This window comes from Nilaparvata lugens, chromosome 8, assembly GCF_014356525.2.
Source record: "Nilaparvata lugens isolate BPH chromosome 8, ASM1435652v1, whole genome shotgun sequence".
In the NCBI taxonomy this organism is placed as follows: Eukaryota; Metazoa; Arthropoda; class Insecta; order Hemiptera; family Delphacidae; genus Nilaparvata; species Nilaparvata lugens.
Window position 1 is genome coordinate 41,710,641 of NC_052511.1, and position 24,816 is coordinate 41,735,456.

General features: G+C 34.6%; 1 protein-coding gene across 1 annotated transcript in view; it reads left to right on the plus strand.

Moving 5' to 3' along the window:
• The window catches only part of LOC111045972 (extracellular serine/threonine protein CG31145), a 172,394-nt gene that overhangs the window by 123,658 nt on the left and 23,920 nt on the right, over nt 1-24,816 (plus strand). The window contains 6 exon segments of the mRNA XM_039434789.1: nt 118-242; nt 6,668-6,746; nt 15,952-15,970; nt 15,972-16,045; nt 22,387-22,691; nt 24,144-24,417. Of these exon segments, the coding sequence (XP_039290723.1) occupies nt 118-242; nt 6,668-6,746; nt 15,952-15,970; nt 15,972-16,045; nt 22,387-22,691; nt 24,144-24,417 (876 nt within the window).

The window sequence follows — 24,816 nt, forward strand, 5'->3', positions numbered from 1 at the left end:
TGACTTTGATCATTAATTTGTAATAATTGTGAGTCCTCAATTCCCTTGACAATAATTATTGGAATATTTTCTATTCCACCACACTCAATCTAATCCAATCTTCTCTGTTTTTTTCAGAGGGAACGAGACCCTGTTGGACTTCTTCCATTATGGAATCACGAGGAGGCAACTGTACGACGAAAAAGATTCCATAGTTGAGCATTTACTCCAGGATTTGTCAACTCGGGAAATCGTACACGTTGGTAAGTTCAGAATAGCCAAATTCATCAAATTTTCTACATTTATTTGATTTATTACCTTTGCTCTTCAATGCGTGTGATGACTCAGTTACTTCCTGTACAGAATGTTTGCACTAATAATAAACAATATGTGCGTGACGTTGGGTTTAGTTGCACTTCACTTCGAGATGTAATCATTCTACTGTGATCTATGTTCATTGTTGAATGAAGGCAAAATATGTATTTTACATTGAAATAGTTTTATGAACACAACTCTCAAGCTACAATATTCAAGCCCTCATTATCATTAACTTGAAAATAATTAAGAACTAAAATGTTTTGAAGTGAATATCTACAAGACTTAACCTATTTCGGACTATGTGTAACCTTATCTAAATTTGGGAGAGGAATAGCACAAGGCTACTTTTTTTTCTCTCCCTATCATTTTTGATGATGTACTTGTTGTATGAATCAATAAAGAATCAATCATTTAATAAAACCTCTTTTAGGTTGAGTTGGAACTCCACAGTCTCATAGTTCTTAATATAAATCACCATCCTAATATATTTGAACAATAAAAGTTGTTTCTGAGATGAACTCAATCATTCAATCAAAATATGAAGCGAAAATAGAGATAAGATTCATGCATCTCAATAGTTGAATTCTTCCAGTATTCACTAGTCTATAGAATCAGTATTCTAGTTCTTTAGTACTATGGTACAATATTTCAATGATTGTTAGCATTTTCTATGTTGATATTTCTAGTTTAATGCAATATTAAAGATCCTACAAGGATTTTCCAGGCATTTAGAAAACCATCGATTTAAAAACAATAATTTGCTTTGTTTGAAAATTTGATTCAAAATAAAGAAATGCTGAAAAGTTTCTTTTCAATTGCGAGATAATTTGCGCTATGACGTCTGATCGATAAAACCAAACGAGTTTTAAACTCATAAGTTTCAAGATTTAATATAAACCACTTTATCAGCTGCAAAGTCATTAGAAGGGGGAGGTACTCATTTTCAAACCCAATATCAATATTTCTATTATTTGTGAAAATAAGCTCCTATCGTGGAGTATCGTGTTTCTTTAGATGGAATAAACTCATTACAGCACTTGACCAGTTTTCAAAGATAATATTTTTCATCCATTCTTCGTTTACAAGTCATTAGAAGAAGAGCATACAGTGCTCTCATTATCAATGACTGATAGTTACAAACGTGCATGCTTCAAAAAACGTACTGAAATAGGAAAAAATATCCAAACACAAGAGAACGCACTAACAAAGTTTCATGTCAGAATTGAAGAGAGGGCAACCGAAGGAGAGAGATATCCTTGTTTGTAGTTAGAGTGAGAGAGGATAGAGGAGGAATCTTGGGGAAGAAGCGAGAAGAGAGAGTTGAAGAAAGATCGAGAGAAAATTTGGGAATAGGAGGGAGAAATTTCATGGAGAGAGCAGGGAAAAATGTAGAATTTTAGTGTGGACTTCAATGTTGTAGTGGGTGGTTCTTGTTTGTAGAAAAGTGAAGGAAAAAAGTGGGAGAAAGAGGAAAATCGTGTGAAAAAGGGAAAGAAATGTGAAATTTCGACTGGACTTGACTTGTGTTGCCTGTTGCCCCCAAGCCCCCATCCTTGAAGCACTCTCGTTTACAAACTGCATTGTTATGATGAAACATGGCTCGTTCGCTCTTGTGGCGATTATAAAAAAATCATAAGTCCTGCTCTTCATTAATGAGTTATCGAGCGAGCAAGCAAACAGAGCGCGCACGTTTGACGAATGTTTGAAGACGCCTGTCTAGCTTTCAACGCTATTGTAATTTCTCCATTAAGTTTCCACCCGTACACGCTACTGATGAACTGATGCCTGCAATCGACGACATTTCAATGTAAACTGATCGATAAGCTGTAAGCTGTAAGCTCATTGCTCACCTGTTTCGTAATTACAATGTGCTCAGCTAGAGAAGATATTATCAGTTTCCTCTAGTTTCTTTGAAGGAGTTTGTAAGCTGGCTGGATGAAAACTATACCCTGAAAAAAGAGCTTTCTGGGACAACTTATTTTCCTGATTATGGAACTTTTTAGTATCATCGTTGATTGAGAAAACGCCTTTCTTACTCTTTGAAAATTATGCTTTTGATTTTATCCATTTGAATTGTAGTTTCTTTGAAAGAGTTTGTAAGCTGGATGAAAACTATTCCCTGAAAAAAAGAGCTTTCTAGGACAACCTATTTCCCTTATTATGGAACTTTTCAATATCATCATTGATTGAGAAAACGTCTTCCTAGCTCTTTCAAAATTATGCTTTTGATTCTATTTATTTGAATGGTAGTGTTGCTTTGTAGCAATTGATAAAATATTATGAGATATTTAATTCTTGTGTGATTTCTAATCCAAATTAAGAAGTTATTGTAAACAGAAATATTATTCATATTTTTGCAATTCTTATTTACGAGTATGACTGTCTTAGGCTTTTCCTCTTCCAGCTTCCTGATAGAAGAAGGGAACTTTATTACATGAAATTGAACAACAGAGACGGATAGATAATAATGAATACTTAGATACAGTATAAATATAAATATATAAAGATACCGAATAAATAATAAGTAGAAACTATAAAATTGGTTTTCACTGTAAATCTGTGAACTCTGCTTTCAACAGTTCCTTCAAGAAATTTATCTTTTCCGCTTCATTAGCTGCTTATTATAAGCAAATTATCATAGTTAGCATGAAATTACCAAGGTAAATTCACCATTACCAGGTAATTTTACCTGAATGCACTTTGGATCCAAAAAACAAGATACAAAGAATAATTTTGGATTCTTGACAGCGATGAATCCTCAACATTGACTTTTCGACCATACTATTAATCTGATGAATCATGAAAAATATAAACTTTCAATTTTGCTGTTTCCACGTATCTAATGCTGGCTTTCTGACCATATTATTCTCATTGTGAATATCAAAACTTTAAGTAAAAATTCTAATCATCGAATATATAAAAAATATCATGTCAAAGTTATGAGTTTGTCAAATAAACCCAAATCTTCTCAGTGTTATTATGTAATCGCACTTAACAGTGTATTGTCTTAGCTGAATCTTAGCCCAAGATATAAGATAGCAGTAATCAACACACCTTACTGGCTTTGAAATATTGTTGCTGAGCTGCATATTGTGCCTGCACGCTCCTTATAATCATTATCCATGTGAGATAATTATAAGTGAGACGTTATCTAATATGTTGAGGCAAGGTTTCATGTAAGCCTCCAAATTGGCTATAAATCTCGGCAAATTTGGAGAAATGACCTAGTAACTGGAGATAATTGGAAGGCTGTATTACACAAGAATCATGCTACTGAGTAAGATAAGCTTATTGATAAGCGTACTGGGTTAATCATAAATTTGAGAGATAAGGGTGGTGAAATGTTTTTGTATATTCACTTCACAAAATTATTTGGCAGGCGCTGGAAAGTTATCAATATTATTTAGTATTCGATTTATTTTGAATATCCTACACGAAAATTGAATTTCATTCTGAGTGGTTATTTCATTGAAACATTTTTTAAGAATATATCCATCTCATTGGATTTCATTAACTTGAAGCTTCATAAGTCAAAGTTGTAGCGAATTCAAAATATCAACTTAAATCTCAAAGCAATACGGTGTTAGAAATATTTTATTGTAGTTAATATATTAGTTATCATCCATCTCATTACTACTCTTTGCTTATTCATTGATTTAACTTTGAAAATAGAAAACAATCTTCAGCCTTGAACATCAAGCTTCAAACATCTTCACTCTCTGGAAATTACAAGGCGTCAAAAATGAGATGATTGATACCATAATATCGCCTATTTGTCTTTTTTCCTCAGGGCTACTCTAGAAATATAAATAAAAGTACCCTTTTTAAAAATTGATGCCATTATCAAGTCATAACTTGTCATGACTTAATAATGGCATAATATAGTCGAAACATGTTGTTAGGAAACAATTTTTAAAAGGGTAATTAGATTTATATTTTTATTTATATCGTCTATTTGGTCTCACCAAAGAAATTACGTACTACAATATTAGTAGGAAAGAAATAATTTATAATATCCAACAGATAAGATGTGAGATCAATTTATTCGTATTCTTGTTTTTCAATATTTTATTAATTTCAAAGGGTAATATAATCCTATTCTATAAAGACGTGAGATCAATTTAGTCTAGCCTAGATTCTATGTACCATTTTTATCTATAATACTAGTCTGCGAATTGTGTTAGAACTCATGAATTTTCAAAATCTAGCTTCACATGTAAGGAAGTTTGGTGCCCAATACTCTTCCAATCCATCATCCAACGATAATTAGTTTCCACACGAGTTGATAATATCACACAAAGCTTCAGTCACTTCTCAAAGGACACCATTGATTATTTTGTTGAAATTAATTATATTGTTATCCATTGAGCGTAGAGCTAGCCATGGAATAAGGGTCGTGATTTATGACTGGTATTGTAGCCCTCACAAAAGCATTAACAAAATAGGAGGTACCAGCAGCGAATATTTTGAGTAAAGCGTAGTATAGAGAGTGTTTCGGATGGTGGAGTTTGTTCAAACGATGAAATCATGATGTCATTCATCAGAGGTGACAGTGACGTCACGCTAGAGTGAGATTCACTTTATGCTGTCAGCATCATTTGGATGTGCAGCATGGACGATATCAATTTGAGAATGCTGTCTGACAGTGAATCTCACTACAGTACATTTTTCATTACATCACAGTTATTTAGAAAACTCAAACTTGGAAGCCTTGTTGCAGTAGAGTTGAAAAGATTGTTGAAAAACTCATGAAAAAATTAGTAAGGTATCTATCGAAACCAAACTTTGATAACATAATTATTTTGATTCAAGTTTGATAACATGATATAGATAATAGATTATCACTAGATGAATTCATTCTATGTTAAACATCCATCAAATCCATCAATGTCATCCATCAAACAGTCGAACCTCTGTATAACGAAGTCGATTATCCCGAGAAAAAAGAATTATTGAGAGATTGTTTCGTCAAGAAAACTGCTACGATCTTATGGATATTGTAATATCGTATCACGGCGGTAAATAAATGAATATGGTACATGAAACACATCGCGAACATAGGTAGGGTACCTATTAGGCCAATATTAATATGGAAATTTGAAAATTCATGCTGTTTAAAATGATAAAACATGTTTTTTGAATGTGATAAGTAAGTAAACTCACCAATTTATTTCCAGAAAGCCTGATTTTGAATGAATGATGAATTTATTGCCAAATACAAGAAATATTTTCACAAATAAAATAATCATTAAATTACAATAGTTTTTGGCGTGACTGGAAAAAGAAGCCTTGAGCTCCAGCTCAACTTTTACTATTAGTTGAGTTTAATCAAAGTACATACTCAGTACTAATATTTTTCAACTTCATTCACTAAACTTATTTTGCTACTTTTAACATTCTAATTAGATTGAACATAACATACTGTAATTTTGTCATTAACTTCACTATAAATACTATAATAACTCAACTTCCCTATTTTTTATGTTGTATTTGTAAAAGTGAGTAATTTTCGGTTGAATTTTGCATTTGAATAAACCATTACGTTCAATAAACGACTCACATCTATCCAAACAGTCGAAAATGTTGTCTGGTACTGTATTTTTCAGTTTCAATCCTTGCCTGAAAATTTTGAAACCTTCTAGAACTTCTTGATCTGACGGATTCTTCTCCTCAGGTTCGTCACAATCATCATCATCATCATCAGTTCTAAGAATTGAAATGTGTGACAAAAGCAAGAATGGGAAAGTCCAGTCGTTCATCTGCCTGGTCTACAAATGAAAAGTTCTTGGAATTCTATTTCCAGTAACTTTCATTCAATTTCCGACATGTGTTCAACCTCTATTGACTGTCTACCACCCTATCTTCTTCCTACCTGAATTGCCATTTTTTTCTAGTCTATTGACCTTTCTGCTGAAACTGAACAATTCCTTGAAAATGACCGTCTGCTTCCTATACACACTACATCTTGTATGTTGAAGTGAGAATAAAACTTTATTTTTGAGAGGTCCAAAATTCGTTAAATAGAGGTAATTAAGCAGCCAAAACTCTAAAATGTTATGAGACCAGGTAAACATTCGTTGTGTAGAGGATTTCGTTAAGTAGAGGTTCATTACTGTATTACCATAGACTAACTAAACAGATTAGATCTGTGATGTTACTTATAGTTATAATAATATACTTTCATAGTCATTCTGTCACTCAGTCCTATGACGTAATTATTCACCTTCTCGCAGCTACAGCTATTGTATCCATCTAAATTGATAGGAGTTCTCTTCTTGCAGATTTGAAAGTGAATGAAATTAAAACTAATTTCCTAGTACAAACAATGTGAAAAAGAATTATAACAATTCACTTTTTCATTTCTTTACAGCTCAGAAAGATGGAGGCACTCAGATAAAACTTGTGATAGATTATGGAAATGGACAGCAGGCACTGTTCAAACCTATGAGGTGAGTAGTTTTGACTTTCATTCGCATTATTCTGATACCATTAATATTGCTCTATAACTATTACATTCATACAAACGGATAATCCACTATAAAGACAGTGCAACTTGTCGGAAAAATGTCTTGGTATCTCCGGATAACTTCTAGGACAGCTGTACTGGGAGTGCAGTAGTACATTTTAACGGGATAAGAACTACTGATCATATACTTGAGAAACTTGAGTGTCTCGAATAATAATTATTGATTCTAATGAAAAAATGTAATCATATATCTTCAATTTATGAAATAGAATATTGTACCCTTTGAAATTAATAAAATAATAGAATAAGAATACAAATTATAACTTGTATATCTTGTTATAATTTGTATTCTTATTCTATTAATTTCAAAAGGTACTATAATTCTATTTTATAAATAGAAGAAAACAGCCCTGAATTCATAAATTTTTAAAAGATTTATCTTCAAGCTTCCATAGTAAATCATCTGTACAGTATCACGAAATTATAGTAAAGTATCACGAAAATCTGTTTGAATTTCTTGAGGGGGCGTAATGGAGACTTTTTCTTAGAGTGCCGAATTGAATAATATACATTAATTTAATAATAATATACATCTCATTCTCAAATAGCTAGGCAACCAATCATCTCAAAACACTCCCAATTATAAATTAACTTCATCTTTGGCTGAGAAAATTGGTTGAATTTCTTATTAGAATCCTCTTCAAGTCAGTCTCAACCGTGAAACTACATTGTTCTAACATGAACAGTTTCTCAAATTAAGTAAGACAAAAACGATGCGAAGATGAATATCCATTAGGATCGATTGTCTTCTCTCTTTGAAGTAAACCACTGAGTCGTATAAGCCAGCTGATTGGCTTAGCCTAGGGATATTCCGTAAATAACAGCTCGGCCATCATTGGTCAACTCTAGTCCCATTTACTGACACTCTAATCTCCCGAGTATTGTTATTTGCCAGTAATTACACAAGTCTCCTAGGGCTCCTTTTACTGTGCCCTCTAATAAAACAAGCGGGACCCTAATGCCTAATTTGATGGCTATGGCACTCTTCCTCGGAATTGCCTTTAGCAAAACCTTGAATCAGGAAGCCATTCAATTGACACCACCCTTATCTTTTGACAAAAACGGGTAGAGGAAAAACAATCCAAAATCAACCTCTCAACTCTTTCAAAGGAGCTATCAATGAAGTTTCCAAATGCAGAAGTTCAATAAAAAGTTGTCATTCAGTGTCTGATGAAGAAAATCCAGAATAATTATGTTTAAATGAGTTTCCGGAAGCTGGTATTGAAGGAAATTCGTTGAAAACTCAATTATCCTTCGCCTAAAACTCAATTTTCGGCTCATAGTGATCGTCATGAATCAATATTATTTTATCTTCTTCCTGTAAATGTTCATAGCATGAAATAGAAGGCAAATATTTTCACAAGTTTCTTGTCGAAGATTTTTTCTCTTGGAATGTGTATTGAAAACGTTACTACTTTTGAGTCTTCAGTATGAGAAGAAAAAATGTAATTAATTTGATGGTATTGTGTAATCCGCTTATTTAAGCAAGGTCAAATGAAATTCAAAATAATTAAGTTTGAACTTATTAATGTATGATTCCCCAATTTAAAAACTTATTAAGAGAGGAGTAAAAATTGTGATTTTCAATTCAATTCTTTATTGTCAAAATTCAACAACGTAACAATTCAAAGGTTAATAAATCAAACTCTTATCACAAGAAAATAAAATAAAATTAACTACCCAGAACTAAAAAACTTGAAGTTGTTTCAGGCACCACCAGCAAAAGAATAGTCTTTGACCGCTGGTGGCAGTCGCAAAAAAGATAATAAAACAATAATTGTAATCAAAGGATAAAAAAAGAGTTATTGAATGGAAAGTAATCATCGAAGCATCTCGAGGGCTGCTTTCCTCATTTGGGAAAGTGTCTGCATTTACAGGATCATTTCAAGAGTTCTTTCCTCTGTACACAATGCTAATTGAGAGAATTCTGTGAAGAACTGATGAAATACCAGAATCCACGCTCGGAATAATAATTAGTTGTGAATCATAGAATATTGGGTCTTTCATTTTCGAAAAAACGAGGAATAAGGTGAAAATCATTAACGTGAAAAGGTGAAGGTGTCGCTTATCAATATGGTAGCCTTAGAATGCAATGTAGAATTTATTTCAAAATAATTATCAAAACTGACTCTAATCTATTGATGTTGTCCAATTTTGGTAACTATATCTGCAGAAGATTTATTGCCGTCCAGTTTAGTGAATTGAGCTAAGACTTTCTATTACTTCTCAAGTGCAATTAAATACTTCATTTGGGCATCATCCTTAGTAAAAAATTATACATTTTTGAAGGAGCTCGTGTATAGAATTATTAAGTGCCGGTTTCTGAGTTCGGGATTTAGCTAGGTTCTAGTCTAGACTTTAAACAGCTGGAGTCAGAAAACTGGCATTCCGAAATAGGGCGTAGTCGCATCTTTTATGATAATCTTTATTTTCTCATTTCTTTAATTGGAATCGTTTTCCCTTGACGAAATGTAACATTCCTTAGTAATTCAAAATAGCTGAAACTTTACACTATTTTCTATTTTTTTTTATTCAATTTCCTAGTTTTTCGAAATTTTATTCCAAAGTTTACAGCGACTACGCCCCATTTTGGAAAGCCAATTTTCTGACTCCAGCTGTTCAAAGTCTAGGACTTAGCTAAATCCCGAGCTCGAAAACCGGGCCTTAGTAAAGTGTGGTTCAAATAGAAATGGATATTGGACACCTTTTTTTTTGCTAAGGTTGATTGATGCCCACATGAGCTCTAGGCTTGTGCGTGGGTGATGAGGCGGTTAATAATGAGAGATGAGTGGACCTACAGGTCGTTTCCTACAGGACCTACAAGGTGGGTTCCGTCAACGGAATTATTATAATCACGTTCTAGCGTTGGTTGGAGGAGGATTTCATTTGAAGGTACCACCAATGATATCAAATTCCCAATTATGAATTTACATTCATACTCCCACATTCCAAGTACTACCCTCTCTCTCTCACCCGACGTTCCTAATCGTTAATCGTTAGAAATTTATCGTTTATGCGTGAAAAATGGGGTTGAACGGATGAGTATCCTCAATTTTTCAAATTGAACGACCTCTTTCAACGGCTACCTGTTCTCAGTAAACGCGAGAGGAAACAGTCGAATAAATTTTTCGAGTTGCGTTTCATCCTCTCTCTATTCTATCTCCTCTCATCCCACTGTCTCTCACTCTACCTCTCATCTCTGTTCCCACACATCCTCTCTGCCTCCTTATTAGTCTTCTATCATTCTATCTCTCTCTCCTGTTTTACACAGCTTTCAACCCCTATTACCTCACTTATCCTGGAGGAATCGTTTTCATAACATACCATTAACTGTTGCACTTGGGTGACTTTTGCAGGGTAGCTTGTCTATGGCGTGGAGGTGAGAGCGTACTCTTCCCTCTTCTTCCCTCCTCTGCTCTGTAGTTAACATTTTATGCACACCAATAAACATTACATGACCTGGAATACAGTGCGAGTTATCTCATCAATCAGCTCGCAAATAATTTCTGTTTATTTACTTTTCAAAAAGTTTGTTTGCAAACAGCAAGCGGCAAAATTCAGTCAGTTGCTTTTTAGGTTTTAATTAATTCTCCGAATTGTGATTTGCTCTGTGTTTGACGTTTGTTGAATGAAATTTGTACTGGAGAATTTAAGCAGGAGTACTCGTATTAGTAATTGAAATTGAAAAAAAAGGAATCGTATTACATTGGTAGTATATTATACAAGTCATATTAGTTACCTTATTATATTGTGCATTATAATAGTAATTTTAGCAACTAATAATGGAATATATTAATGCTTTGAGAAGAATCATTATCATAATTTTTTGAGAGATCTAGATCTGAATTACACAGTTTTATAAAATTATAAATTTGAAAGCATTCAAAAAGTATTGATAGTATACTAAAATTAATTGAATTTGAAAAATATATGATCAACAGAATACAGTCTATAAGATTTCATGTTGATGTACCAAGAGAGAAGTTAGGCTGCTGTTAAGATTCTATGATTCCACCTTAAAGTACTGAACTCTATTTCACTGATACTCAGTTTGTACCTTGAATATTGTACATGGATATTGAAGTTTTATATCCATATTTTCTCATATTGATATTCTATCTTGTTTCCAAGGGTCGAACCCATCTATAAAGGTGCTTACAGATATACTCGCCGCGAACATGAGCGATTCACTTTTAATCAGCTGACTATATCTGTATTTTTAACCGAGCGAAGTGAGGTCTAAGATTCAAGTCGACGGTTTGGCATTTCTCTTGTTTAAATGTTTATATGTTGCGCATTTACGGCGAAACGCGGTAATAGATTTTCATAAAATTTGACAGGTATGTTCCTTTTTTAATTGCGCATCGACGTATATACAAGGTTTTTGGAAATTTTGCATTTCAAGGATAATATAAAAGGAAAAAGCAGCCTCCTTCATAAGCCAATATTAGAGTAAAAATCTGGTGTGGCGCACTCACACAACTTTCCTTGCCGTTATGAAAATTGATCAACTGACGCTAGTGTTCCCGCTCAACTCAGGACAATAACGCTGCAGACACACGAAGTCTGCTATCTCTTCATAGTGAATGATTTAATAGAATCAACAGTTGCCAACAGTTTGCAATTTAATATTATTATTTTCTTGAATATCGAGCTTATTTTCAATTTTAGATGAAAATGTTACTGAACATTAATTGTAGAGATTTTCATGCTCAATCTTTTCCACTTGAATTTTTTTGTTTAAACTGTATCTGAAGCCTGATAATTGGGAATCTAAAATCAAACTTTGCATAGATGGGGCGCAGCTCCTGAAATTTTCACAGATATGGGACTTGTGGTAGTTGATAGAGCTTATCAATGACTATTTTAGGTATGAATTTGATTAAAATCGTTGGAGCCGTTTTCGAGAAAATCGCGAAAAACCCTGTTTTTGACAACATTTTCGCCATTTTAGCCGCCATCTTGAATTGCATTTGATCGAAATTGTTCGTGTCGGATCCTTAAAGTGTAAGGACCTTAAGTTCCGAATTTCAATTTATTCCGTTAATTGGGAGATGAGATATCGTGTACACATACACACACACACACCACACACACACACCACACACACACACACACACACACACCACACACACACACACACACACACATATATATATATATATATATATATATATATATATAATATATATATATATATATATTATATATATATATATAACACCCAAAATCACTTTTTGGACTCAGGGACCTTGAAACGTATAGAAATTTAGAAATTGGGGTACCTTAATTTTTTCGGAAAGCAATACTTTCCTCACCCTATGGTAAAAGGGCAAGGAAAGTATAAATCAGACTATAGAATTATTCATCATAAATCAGCTGACAAGTGATTACAGAGATGTGTGGAGAAGCCAGTCTATTGCTGTATTTCCATAAGGTCTATAGTTTCAATCAGGTACTTGTGGATGAGAATACTGCGTGAGGACTACTAGTTACAGAAACGGTATAAGATATAGATATAGAAAGCTTGGCATCAGCTGATTAAAAGTGAATTGCTTATGTTCGCGGCGCGTAAATCTGTACGCACCTTCATATAGATAAGTTATTTGGAATTATTGAACAGGCTTCCTCTACAAATACCGTACAAATTCAACGAAATACTTCACAAATATGTTTTCCTGTACGATACATTTTCCCTGTTCATTGTTTGCTCCCGTCGATTCCAGGAACCCGAACCTGAAATCATCATCATTCTGTTTCGCAGTTAATTGGAATCGAAAAGTGAGATTAGCGTTCGGACATGATGATGCGATCTGACGTTGTTTTCAGAGTCAGTTGTTGGGATAACAATTGGGAATTGGTTGATGGTTGGGGATGGGGGGTAAGATGTGCCAGTGATTGTCTGTTGATGTTGATGTTGATACCGCAGTTGAACTTTGAAATCTCGTCGTCGTTTTGGCGGCAACTTCTTAAACTTCTAATCACATCGCATCGCATCGCATCGCTCTCTTTCTCATTGGTTGGCTGCCACTTTGCTAGTCTGTCAGTCGATTAGTCTGCCAACTTTACCTGCCTACTTCAAATACTCAAACTACTACTTCGATTCCTACTCATCGTCCACCTCTTCCTCCTTCAACTCCTTCTCCTCCTCCTCATGATCACACTCATCCTCTTCCTACTCCTCCTCCTCCTCCTCCTCCTCCTCCTCCTCCTCCTAATCTCACTCCTCCCTCTTCTTCTTCACCTCCTCCTCCTTCTTCTAATTTTCATCATCAGCCTCCTGTTAGCATTTAGCATTCATTCCTCTTTCCTTCATCTTCCCTCACCTTCTTACTTCCCCTGTTTTCCTTTTCCTGATTATTCTTTTCTTTCTCGCTCTCTCTTTTCCTCTCTCTCTTTCTCTCTTCCTCACACTCACTCTCTCTCTCTCTCTCCCCTACTTTCTCATCTCCTCGTTTTCGCTCTGTTTCCTTTATTTCCTACTTGTGTTCATCATCCTCAAATACTTCTCACCACTTTCCCGCCTTCTCACTATGTACGTCTTCGAATATTCTCATCCTTTCTCTCCTAATTTTCCTTATTTCTCCTCATTCTTCCTCTGTTTCTTCACCTGCTCCTCCTTCTCCTGTTCATAATCCTCAAAGTTTTCTTCGCACTCTTCCGCCTTCTCATCATCTTTGTCTTCGAATAATCATCGCGGTCCCTTAATCTAAGTCTCATCTCCAATCTATCAACATCAATCTCACTAGTTTGTTCCTCGTCATCATCGTGTTTCTTTCCCCTCATTTCTATCCATATCCTTCATTCATAATCATTTTCTTCCTCTTTCTTACAGCGCTCAACAACTTAATTTTATAATACCCTTTTGCTGATATCTTTGTTTTATCCTTCCAAAGCTTCAACTTAGTTTTGTTCTATTTTTCTATTCCCCTACATAATCTTTCCCCCTTCTTCTACTACGTCTACCTCTAAGTCTATTGCTGTGTTCTGTCTCCATTTTTCTTTCTTCTCCATCTCTGTTCCTCTTCAAACACTTACTCACTCACTCCTTCTCCTTCTTAAGATCTTCTATCTTTAAAATATTTTCAGCTCCTATTCCACTCCTCGACCCTCTCATTTTATTCCTCTCTTTTCCCCTTTTTCTTCATCCACTCCTTTTTATCCTGCTTCTGGTGCTCCCTGATTTTTAATTTCCTACTCATTATCATTATGCTGTTTCTCAAACTTCATTACGGTCCTTCTAACGTCCGTTCATACTTGCTTTCGCTTCGCTTTTTACTTCACCTACTACGGCTCTTTTATTCTTTTCTGTGAACTCTATACTCCGCTGCAATCTGATATCCAGGGCAACTTCACAATGATACGCTATGATAGTCTACTATGATAGTATAATGTTCTCTGATTCTATCATTCATTCATCCATTCACTCTTTTATTCGCTCCTACTCGTGTCTCTTTTTCTTCACGAACTCAATCCCCCTATCCCCTCCTACCATACTCCCTTCTCCCCCCTCGCCATTTCCACTCCTACCTCTTAATTCGCATCCATAATTTGCAGCGCAAGTTGGTACGCACGGGTGTGATTTCCTCTTGCAACTAATCTCGGCCAATCAACGCTACCTGCTGTGTCTGCCTGCCAGTTGATGATTTCCCCAAATGTGCTGTCATCTACTTTAGCAGCACAACTCCCAAAGTCGATTTACTGCTGTTGATCACAACTTAACGTTACAACCGATTATTGAATCACAACAATGGTAATAATTATTGTTCTGATTGGTTTTAGATAATTGAGTTTGAGCAATGATAATGGATGAAATCTGATTGATTGTTATTGTCTGTTGTTTGAAGAGTTCTCTGTGATTGTTGAAAATGTTTGATTATTTTGTCAGTCTATATTAATTGGAGAATTGGTTCAACAGATCTCCCAAATTGCACTTACTGAGAGTTGTTTGCTTTTAAAATCACTTATCAGTACGGTACCCAACTAAAACGGTAGTTCAATTCATTTCTTATCATAATCATCCCTTTTATTATCCAAAATTCATGTCGGTATCATCTTCACCATAAAAAATAAAAATATATATTCATAACCATAAACAATTATTTTTGTAGGTTACTTCCAATCCGTCATTTCAACTCAAAATAATCAACTATCCATCATTAACCAATTCATCTTAGTTGCTATTCTCTGTAACTCCAGCCAATCAAGTAAAGGTTGGAGCCATAGATTAGAAATAATTCAGACCAATCACAGACCGCTCCTTGGATTTTATGGCTGATCATTTATTGTACTGTACTGTACTGCTTATTATGAGGAACCATGGATATTCCATGTGCTGAGAAAATTTACTTTCATATACTGATTTCCAGTTTCCATTTTTTCCAATTCTTCATTACAATATTACAAAAGCGAATAATATGAATTTTGGTTATTAATCCTCTAATTAGATTTAGGTCAACTTTGTTCAAATATATCGAATAAAATTGATTTGAATCATTTCTATTTTGCCAAACCAATATCATGAAATGGAATCACAACAAATCCGTAACAAAAGAAATAGAAAAGGTTATACAGTTTCACATTAATTAAAAAGATAGTTGATGTTCTATTCATGTGAATTCAGTCTTGAACAAAGACAGTTTTCAGTTTGTCAAGTTCTAATATTAGGGCGCAGACAGACTGGTTGAAAAATAGTCATCCGCAACGAACAGGTATGATTTGCTAATAACCGTGAAATGGGAGAATAGTCGCTTTGGGGTTTCCACATTGTTGATTCTTTGACATAGAGATCCCGGGTTCAAACCCTCTCAATACCAAAACTTTTTCAACCAGATCACTCCCGTGTTATCGGATGGGCACGTTAAACTGTCGGTCCCGGCTGAAGTATGACAGTCGTAAGGCCCATTGACGGCTTAAATTATATATTCAGGCGGTGGGACCTTCCCGCAAGGGACTCCCCACCATCAAAAGCCATACGAATTTACTTTTTTTTAGTCTTGAACAAAATTTATTGTAAAAATCAAAACAGAAACAGTTCAGGGACGGCAGTCTACCAATTACTAAAATAGAGCCAATGAGCTTATAAATTCCACCTTTAATTTCATCGAAATGTCATATTCATTTTTCAGATTTCCTAGAGAACAACAAAACGTTACCAAACCACTTCTACTTCACTGACTACGAGAGACACAATGCCGAAATCGCTGCCTTTCATCTAGACAGGTGAGTCTCATCTTCACAATTATATCTCTGGAAAATTGAAACAGTAAAAAAACTATCTAGACCTAATCTTTCTCAATCCACCGAAGTCAAGAGAACACTAAAACTGCTGCAACAGTCGTAGGGAAATGCGTAAAAAAGTGAAAATATACATCAAATTGAAGATAATTTGTTGCTCTATCAGCTCATAATATGCACGGATTTTTTCCAGCAATCGTTCAAAAATTATAAGGCCGAAAAAATGAAAAAAATAGAGGCAGATGTGTTTTTTTTTCAAAAACTGTCTCAACTTCAAGAGCGGATATCTCAGGAACTATGAGAGATATGGAAAAATGTAAACAACAAAACTTGTTGGTAATATTGTCAGCTTCAATTTTGCAAAGAATACAAATGTTCATAAGATAAATAGTTCACGAGATATACGCGAAAAATGAAAAAATGGTACTTTCAAACCACCCCTACCCCTTCAGCACAGTGGGTAGGGGTGAGGACTTTTGATATGTTAATCCTCTTACTATCCTTAAAAGAGTTGTGGAGTTGAAAATTGTGTTCCAAACTTTGCGTATAATCTTCCGTTGACTGGACTATCACTAATGTCTATCAAACAATAATCTTCACTCTATTCGCAAAACAATTATGATTCAACTGTATCGAAAATGCAGTATTCAATACAAAATGCATTCTGATGCATACAATACATGCTTTTTTTCAATACAAAATTCAGTTTTCATTATGCAAAATCTTTTCATTTTACTAATCCCCCACGAATGCAATTATTAATCAAGCAATTGTACCTTCATTGTAAATATAGTTATGATCTAGTTTTAGACAAGACAGCCGAAATCTCGATTTCCGACTATCGATATCGTGACTAATCGATAACTTAGTCGGGTGAGTTACGACTGAGCACCGAGGAGGTATTGGCCAAGTGCTTAAGAAATGGTGATCTACGCCTCTCGGGGCATGAAGAAGGAATAGGAGGGATCTTCTCGCTATCACGATTAAAACGGATGAGAGGGCTTGAAGACGACTTCATCCCTTTCCCTTGTACTACACAGTCAACCATCAACCCTTTCTCTCAAACACAATCCCTGATTCCTCCTCTCGTTTTATCAGTGAGCAGTCTTTCTCTGTTCAACTTCTCTTTCTATCTCGAGCGAGGACAGTCCCTTTCGTAGGACATCCTCCATCCCTTCGGCCCTAAAATCGGTGGCCTGTCCCTTAGGAGAGCGGTAAGTACCTGCCGCGAAGGGCGAAAGCACACTTCGACTAAGGAACTATTATGTCGATGAAGTCCGTTAAGTTGGCCGTGTGCCACATCTTTGCCATCTCGCACCTCCACCCACCACCTTCCACAAACCCACCAAAACGCGAAACTTGATGCCACCAAAAACCAGCAATAGAATTCAGCTGAGAGCAGGAACGTATCTGGAAAAATTTGGTTTCCTGGAAAATTGGGGATTAGTTTATTCTTCCAAACAAACCTCTCATAATTATTGAATATACAGATGAATCATATGTATGGAAACCCTTTAATAAGTTGGAGACTATTGTAAATATAATACTGTAACTTTCAGGATAAGTTATTGGTCAAATACTCAACAACTGAATTTCAACCCCTCATAAGGGGGTGACTTAGGGGTTGTAACTGGGATATTTCAAATGTAAACACCATCATTTTTAAGGTCTTTGACTTACTTTTGACTTACAAATGAATTTCAACCCCTCATAAGGGGGTGACTTAGGGGTTGTAACTGGAATATTTCAAATGTAAACACCCATCATTTCAAAGGCCTTTTCAAAACAAGAAATAATATGACATCAATAAAAATGTTCTTGATACTTGTATCCAAAATGGCGGCTGATTGAAGTTTTAGTTCTTACAGGAAACTTCAATCAGCCGCCATCTTGTATACAGATATCATAGAATATTTCATTGATGACATCTTTCTTGTTTTAAAAAGGCCTTTAAAATGATGTAGGCCTACCACACAATGGGTGTTTACATTTGAAATATTCTAGTTACAACCCATAAGTCACCCCCTCATGAGGGGTTGAAATTAAGTTGCACGCCAAAAGTTGGAGTATTCGACCAATTACTTATTCTGAAAGTTACACAGTCTTCAGCTTATTGAACGGTCTACAACAGTCTTCAACTTATTGAACGGTTCCCATACATATGACTCACTCTGTATAAACTCGCAATGGCATACTCGTATATTATGAAAATCTGAAACTGATATTAATATTTCAATCATTTATGTCATTTCTCTTAAACAACTGAAGAAACTATCTTTTGAATAGGAATATTGTTCTTTCCCTACCCTGAATAAGTATTTGTTTGCGTTTTTCAGAATAAATATTCAAATCATCGATTAATCATTATATTTGTTTGGTGTGTTTAATTTAGAATTCTTGATGAATCTTCAAAAATATGTAACTCTTATCCTAACGGCTATTGTTTTAGGATATTAGGATATTGTATTATTTTTCCTTTTTTTTGAATAATCCAATAATAACGAATGATTATCGTTTATTATTGTTTAATCACTTTTAATTTTTCAAAAATATGTAGTTTCTCCTTACCACATTCATACATCAATCTCATCAATGTTTACCTCAATCATACTTTGAACATACTTGTATAATTTATTTGGATCTTTACTTTATCTGTACTTTTTCAAGTTCCCATGTCATGAATTCTCAAAATAGGATATCATTCACTAAAGTGGCGTTACAAAAATATGTGTTATGCTTATAGATATTCTGTTTTCTAAGTCTAAGATTCGTTATCTCACTAAAGTGATTAAAATCCAATCAACTCCTAATTTTGTTTCTCTCCGACAAACACATATTACATAGTATATCGTCAGGTTTAAATAGATCTGCAGTTGAGTACGTTCCTGTAACAAACCACTGTCTTAAGCCATCTTAAGCCACTCACAAATTATTGCATGTGAGAACTCAAATCAATGATCACATTTTCATGAGTGAAACTGAAATCCAGTATTAAAAACTTATCCAACTTGCTGAAGCTGCATCAGCAGCTTCTCTTTCCAGCAAGGAAACCATCACATGACAAAGGAACCACAACTTTCACCAAATCCTGAGTTTGGTGACGAAAAAATCGACATAATTGATCAGGAGCAAAGCCAAGTTTAGAGAAGCGCACACCTAATTGGCCTGGATAATTGATTTCCATCGAATCCTCCCTGATAGATTGACACTACGCTGTTTTGTGACTTATTGAGCAAAAAACTCCACACATTCCGCTAACTTTCGGCTGAATCTTACCAATTTGGAACCCTAGTCCAGCATTTTGGCCATTTTCTTTTCGAGTTGTTTTTCAGAGGGGTCGTTCAATCGTGGTTTTTATTGTTTCTTCATCTTCCTCTCCATCCCTGACCAAGGTTTTTGTTGTCTTGTTATCCCCCTCTTTATCTTCCTTTCTTTTTTGGAACCAATTCGATCGTAGTTTTTCTTTCCTTTCATCATTGAATGAAACCGCAACCTTGCCAATTGCTTAGTTAGCTTAATTGTACTCAGTAGGTACTGTCCAGTGCAATTGATACTAGATGACACCTCTCCAAAACCATGAGTTTAATCTGTTTTTCTTGAATTGCTTCCTTTTTTCAATTAGATCTTTCTCTCCCTTGGTAACTTGCCTCTTCGTTCCTTTTAGACTCATTCAATCTTGGCTTTCCAGTCAGATTCTTGTTTTTCAGAGAGTTCTTCTGATCACGTTTATACTATATCATTCCTTACTGGAACTCATTCAATTGTGATTTCCTTTGATTCATGAAACCTCAACCTTGCCAATTGGTTAGCTTGATTGTACCTACTTCAATTGATACTAGATTTTCATCCCTCTCTGAGATCATCCTTTCATCAGTTCCAATACGTTTCTCTTGAACTGCCTTCCTTTGTATTCGATTAGATCACTCCCTTTTATATAAACTCCTCTACATCGCTCTTCAACTCAATGAATCTTTGTTTTTCAATCTTAAGTCCTTCTTAATTAGATAATTGATTCTGCTTGGTAGACACTATCTAATTCCAATTGGATCAGATGAAAACTCACTCAATAAGATTTATAGTTCAGATGAGTTCGTATTGCAGTAATCCCTGTGAAACATTAGGTATTCTCTTATTCCTCTCTTGAATTGTTCAATCAAGAACTTACTTCCTTTCTTCATCTTCAAATTCCAGCATATTTATTTCTCAAATAATGTTCTAGCTTCATTGCCTATAAAGAATAGACTACCTCAATTGATGCCAAATTATTCTACTCTAAGATCATTGTTGCAATTTGTTTTCAGTTGCAAGAACACATTCAACGATCCTAGAACGCTTTTTTACATCTGACTCATTGAAAAATCATTCTGAATGGAAAAGACTAAGAAATTGTCAAAAAACACAGATTTATTGATACTTAGAAAGACCGGTTTCGGTTGTTACACCATTATCAATCTCTGATGAACAATCTCTGAGTTTATCAGAGATTGACAATGGTGTAACAACCGAAACCGGTCTTTCTAAGTATCAATAAATCTGTGGTTTTTTGACAATTTCTTAGTCTTTTCCATTCAATATGAATAATTACCACAATATCATCTTCTCAACTACACAAAAAAAAGAAAAAGAAAAATCATTCATTTGATTAAAAATTCCATAGAAAAATCAGCAAGATTCGAGCTATTTTTTTTCTTATGTATGTTTATCGATTTCCTCTTCTGGATCTATTTGCAAGTGAACTCATACCCTCTTTATTCCACAAATATCCCCATGCAGATGAATAACAATCTTATTTGTAACTAATTTTACACTAAAATTAATTAAAATAAACTTATTTTTTGAAAAAAATAATAAGAAATCTATTTTCATCTTTTGACCCCAGAACACCTACCCAATGCAACTTTTTTAATATTTTCCTGTCAATTATCACTATCAATCATACTCCAAAGTCTGATTCAACTCTCATGTTCTTATCCATTCCCCATTATAACAATCTTCAGACGTTATACTATCAACTGATTGACTGCATCCTCTATAAATCTCTCTGATTCTGATTGATGCCACACTTTTCTCTCTAATTGAGGCTGTTTCTCTCCTTCAAACCCATTCGAAGCATTCTCTACTATACAGCAAGATGTAACAATTAGGCTACATAATATTGAGGCTACGTCGAGATTCTACAATGCAGATTTTAATGAGATCACAAGCTATTATGATGATCAACAAGGAGATTCTACAATAGAATAGCTGTAGATTCTTGAAGATCAATCATAGAGAATATACAATACGGTCACAGTACATTATATTTCGAGTTTCGTGGTAAATCTACAATAGAAATTGTATAGAGATTCTACAATGATTGTACGAGATTGATATGATGATCTACAATATTTAATTGTTAATTTTTATATCATTGATTCTAGATAATTATTATTATCGATTCGCGATTTTACACTAATTATAATCTATATTAGTAATAACTTCAGAAGTGCTCATCAACCTGGATAATTCCACGCTAATTTCCAATTCAAACTCTTCTTCAGACAGTCACAATCATTCTTCAAAGCCTTGATTACTCCATTATGTGTGATTGATGATTGTTCATTAATAACGAAACACTGATATAACAAATAAAATAAATGAATAAAGCATGATTCCACTCTCATAACTCATGTTATAATCATAAGTACAATAAATTGATAGACTGACCACATCATCTATTAATCTCGAAGATTTTGTTAAAAGCCATTCGCTGTGACGATATAAATAAAATAAATGTATAAAACCTGATTCCACTCTCATAACTCATGTTATAATCATTCCAAGCCCAATCAATTGTTAGACTGACTACATCATCTATGAATCTCGAAGATTTTGTTAAAAGCCATTCGCTGTGACGATGTAAATAAAATAAATGAATAAAACCTGATTCCACTCTCATAACTCATGTTATAATCATCCCAAGCCCAATCAATTGATAGACTGATTACATCATCTATGAATCTCGAAGATTTTGTTTGAAGCCTTTCGCTGTGATGATACAACAATGTATATAACTCCATGTATTTACACAAATGTGCATCATGCATTTCCGGTTGTTGGGCCAGTCTTATACTCTAGTGTGTTTCCAGTATGAAAACGTTTGTAGCGGTTTTACTTTGATATGATGTGTTTGACTACTTTGGATTTTATTCCATGTATTTTGACGCTGCTATAACTTTGTTCAATGTTTTCTGCAATAAAGATTTTATTTTGATTTCTGAATGTCGATGTCATTCGTCATCCATGTCAGTGTTTTTCTGAGTTTCTCTTCAATGTTTGTCCTCTAGACTGCTGGGCTTCCGACGTGCGATGCCAGTGGTGGGTCGAGTTCTGAACATGACGACGGAGATCTTCGACATCGCAGACGGCCCGCTGCTGCAGACGTTCTTCGTGTCGCCGTCGAACAACATGTGCTTCCACGGCAAGTGCTCCTACTACTGCGACACCAGCCACGCCGTCTGCGGCAGTCCGGACATGCTGGAGGGCAGTTTCGCCGCCTTCCTGCCGTCCCGGGAGTTCGGCAACCGCAAGGTGTGGAGGCACCCCTGGAGGCGCTCCTATCACAAGCGGAGGAAGGCGCAGTGGGAGCAGGGTCAGTGCAGAATCCTTAATTAAAGCTCAATTCCATAATTCTGGACTATTTTGATCTAAAATGTACTCAGATCTTTTACAAAATCATTTAATTTGAAATCTACTTTTATACAAAGCTCAATTCCATAATTCTGGACTATTTGATCTAAAATGTACTCAGATCTTTTACAAAATCATTTAATTGAAATCTACTTTTATACAAAGCTCAATTCCATAATTCTGGACTATTTTGATCTAAAATGTACTCAGATCTTTTACAAAATCATTTAATTTGAAATCTACTTTTATACAAAGCTCAATTCCATAATTCTGGACTATTTTGATCTAAAATGTACTCAGATCTTTTACAAAATCATTTAATTTGAAATCTACTTTTATACAAAGCTCAATTCCATAATTCTGGACTATTTTGATCTAAAATGTACTCAGATCTTTTACAAAATCATTTAATTTGAAATCTACTTTTATACAAAGCTCAATTCCATAATTCTGGACTATTTTGATCTAAAATGTACTCAGATCTTTTACAAAATCATTTAATTTGAAATCTACTTTTATACATCCGTACTGAATAGCGGCTGACTTGGAAGAGAACAAATTAGAGGAGAGAGAAGTTTTAAAATAGCTTCTCGGTGGTTCGGAACTCATCTAATGCTGTAGGTCCACTCATATCTCATCATCATCACTTCCATTACCCAAGCACATGCCTTGAGCTTATGTTGCCATAATCCTCATGAAAAAGAAAACCGAAAAATATCAGTAACAATCGATTCGTCCAAGTAATGGTAAGCAATTGAACGGTTAAGGAAATTTGAATGAATAAGTTTCTTACAATATTTGTTGGTTCATGGAAGAGACAACTGATTCAATTACTATCAAATCAAAAATTAACTAAAAATAAGTAAAGTAAAAATGAAGTTAAAGTTCACTCATATATGCATATTTATATTTGAATTTACATGTTTTGTATATTGTACCTTGTCAATCAGCCTCTTTGAGGTTCGCTTAAGGTAGCTTATTTATTCAATAAACGTTTTTTCTATTCTATTCTATTAAACAGTATCTTCACTCTATGGTTATATTCTTAAATTTTACATGGATAAAATCTGCTTTTACAAACAGTCTCTTGATACTTTATAAGTACACGTTATGAGATAAAGTATTAGATACTTTATAAGTAAGTTAACTCCATATTTTTTAAAATGTATGAATTCAGGGCTGCTTTCTTGTATTTATAAAATAGAATTATAGTACCCTTTAAAATTAATAAAATAATAAAACAAGAATAAATTTTATAATCTGACGATGATGTGATCACCGAAACTAGTAGTTACGTTACAATTTCTATTCTTGTTTTACTATTTTATTAATTTTAAAGGGTACTATAATTCTATTTTATAAATAAAAGTAATTTAAATATATTTTAAACTAGTTGTATGAATCTTGTGTACAGAATCAGACTACTGCAACCTGGTGCGGGACATCCCGCCGTACGACACGGGACACCGTCTGCTCGACATAATGGACATGTCAGTGCTCGACTTCCTGATGGGCAACATGGACCGCCATCACTACGAGACGTTCCGCGCGTTCGGCAACGAGTCGTTCACGCTGCATCTCGACCACGGTCGGGGATTCGGCAAGGCGTTCCATGACGAACTGTCCATACTTGCTCCCATCATGCAGTGCTGCGTCATACGTCAGTCCACGCTCGACACGCTCATCAGGTCAGTATCATTCTATTTTCACCATCATTAGAATAGAATAGATTTTAGAATAGATTGGAATCAGTAATTTATTATTCTAATTTCATCAGGTTGGCACATTCTCCGGTAATTCATCATTCTGATTTCGTCAGGCTGGCTCAATCATCAATCAATCTGAATTCACATTAATTCTCTCGTAATTTTAGTTGTAGTCATTTTGGGTATGATGCTTTCAATATTCCAGGGAGAAAGATGTCAAGGCACGATCCCATGATGCACCAAAGAACTCAAACACTGATCAAGTTATTATAATTTCATATTATTTATCTCTCGTAATTACAATAAATTGTAGTCAATTTGGATATGATGCTTTCAAGATTCCAGGGAGCAAGGTCTATAGAAAGAGGTTAAGGCACGATC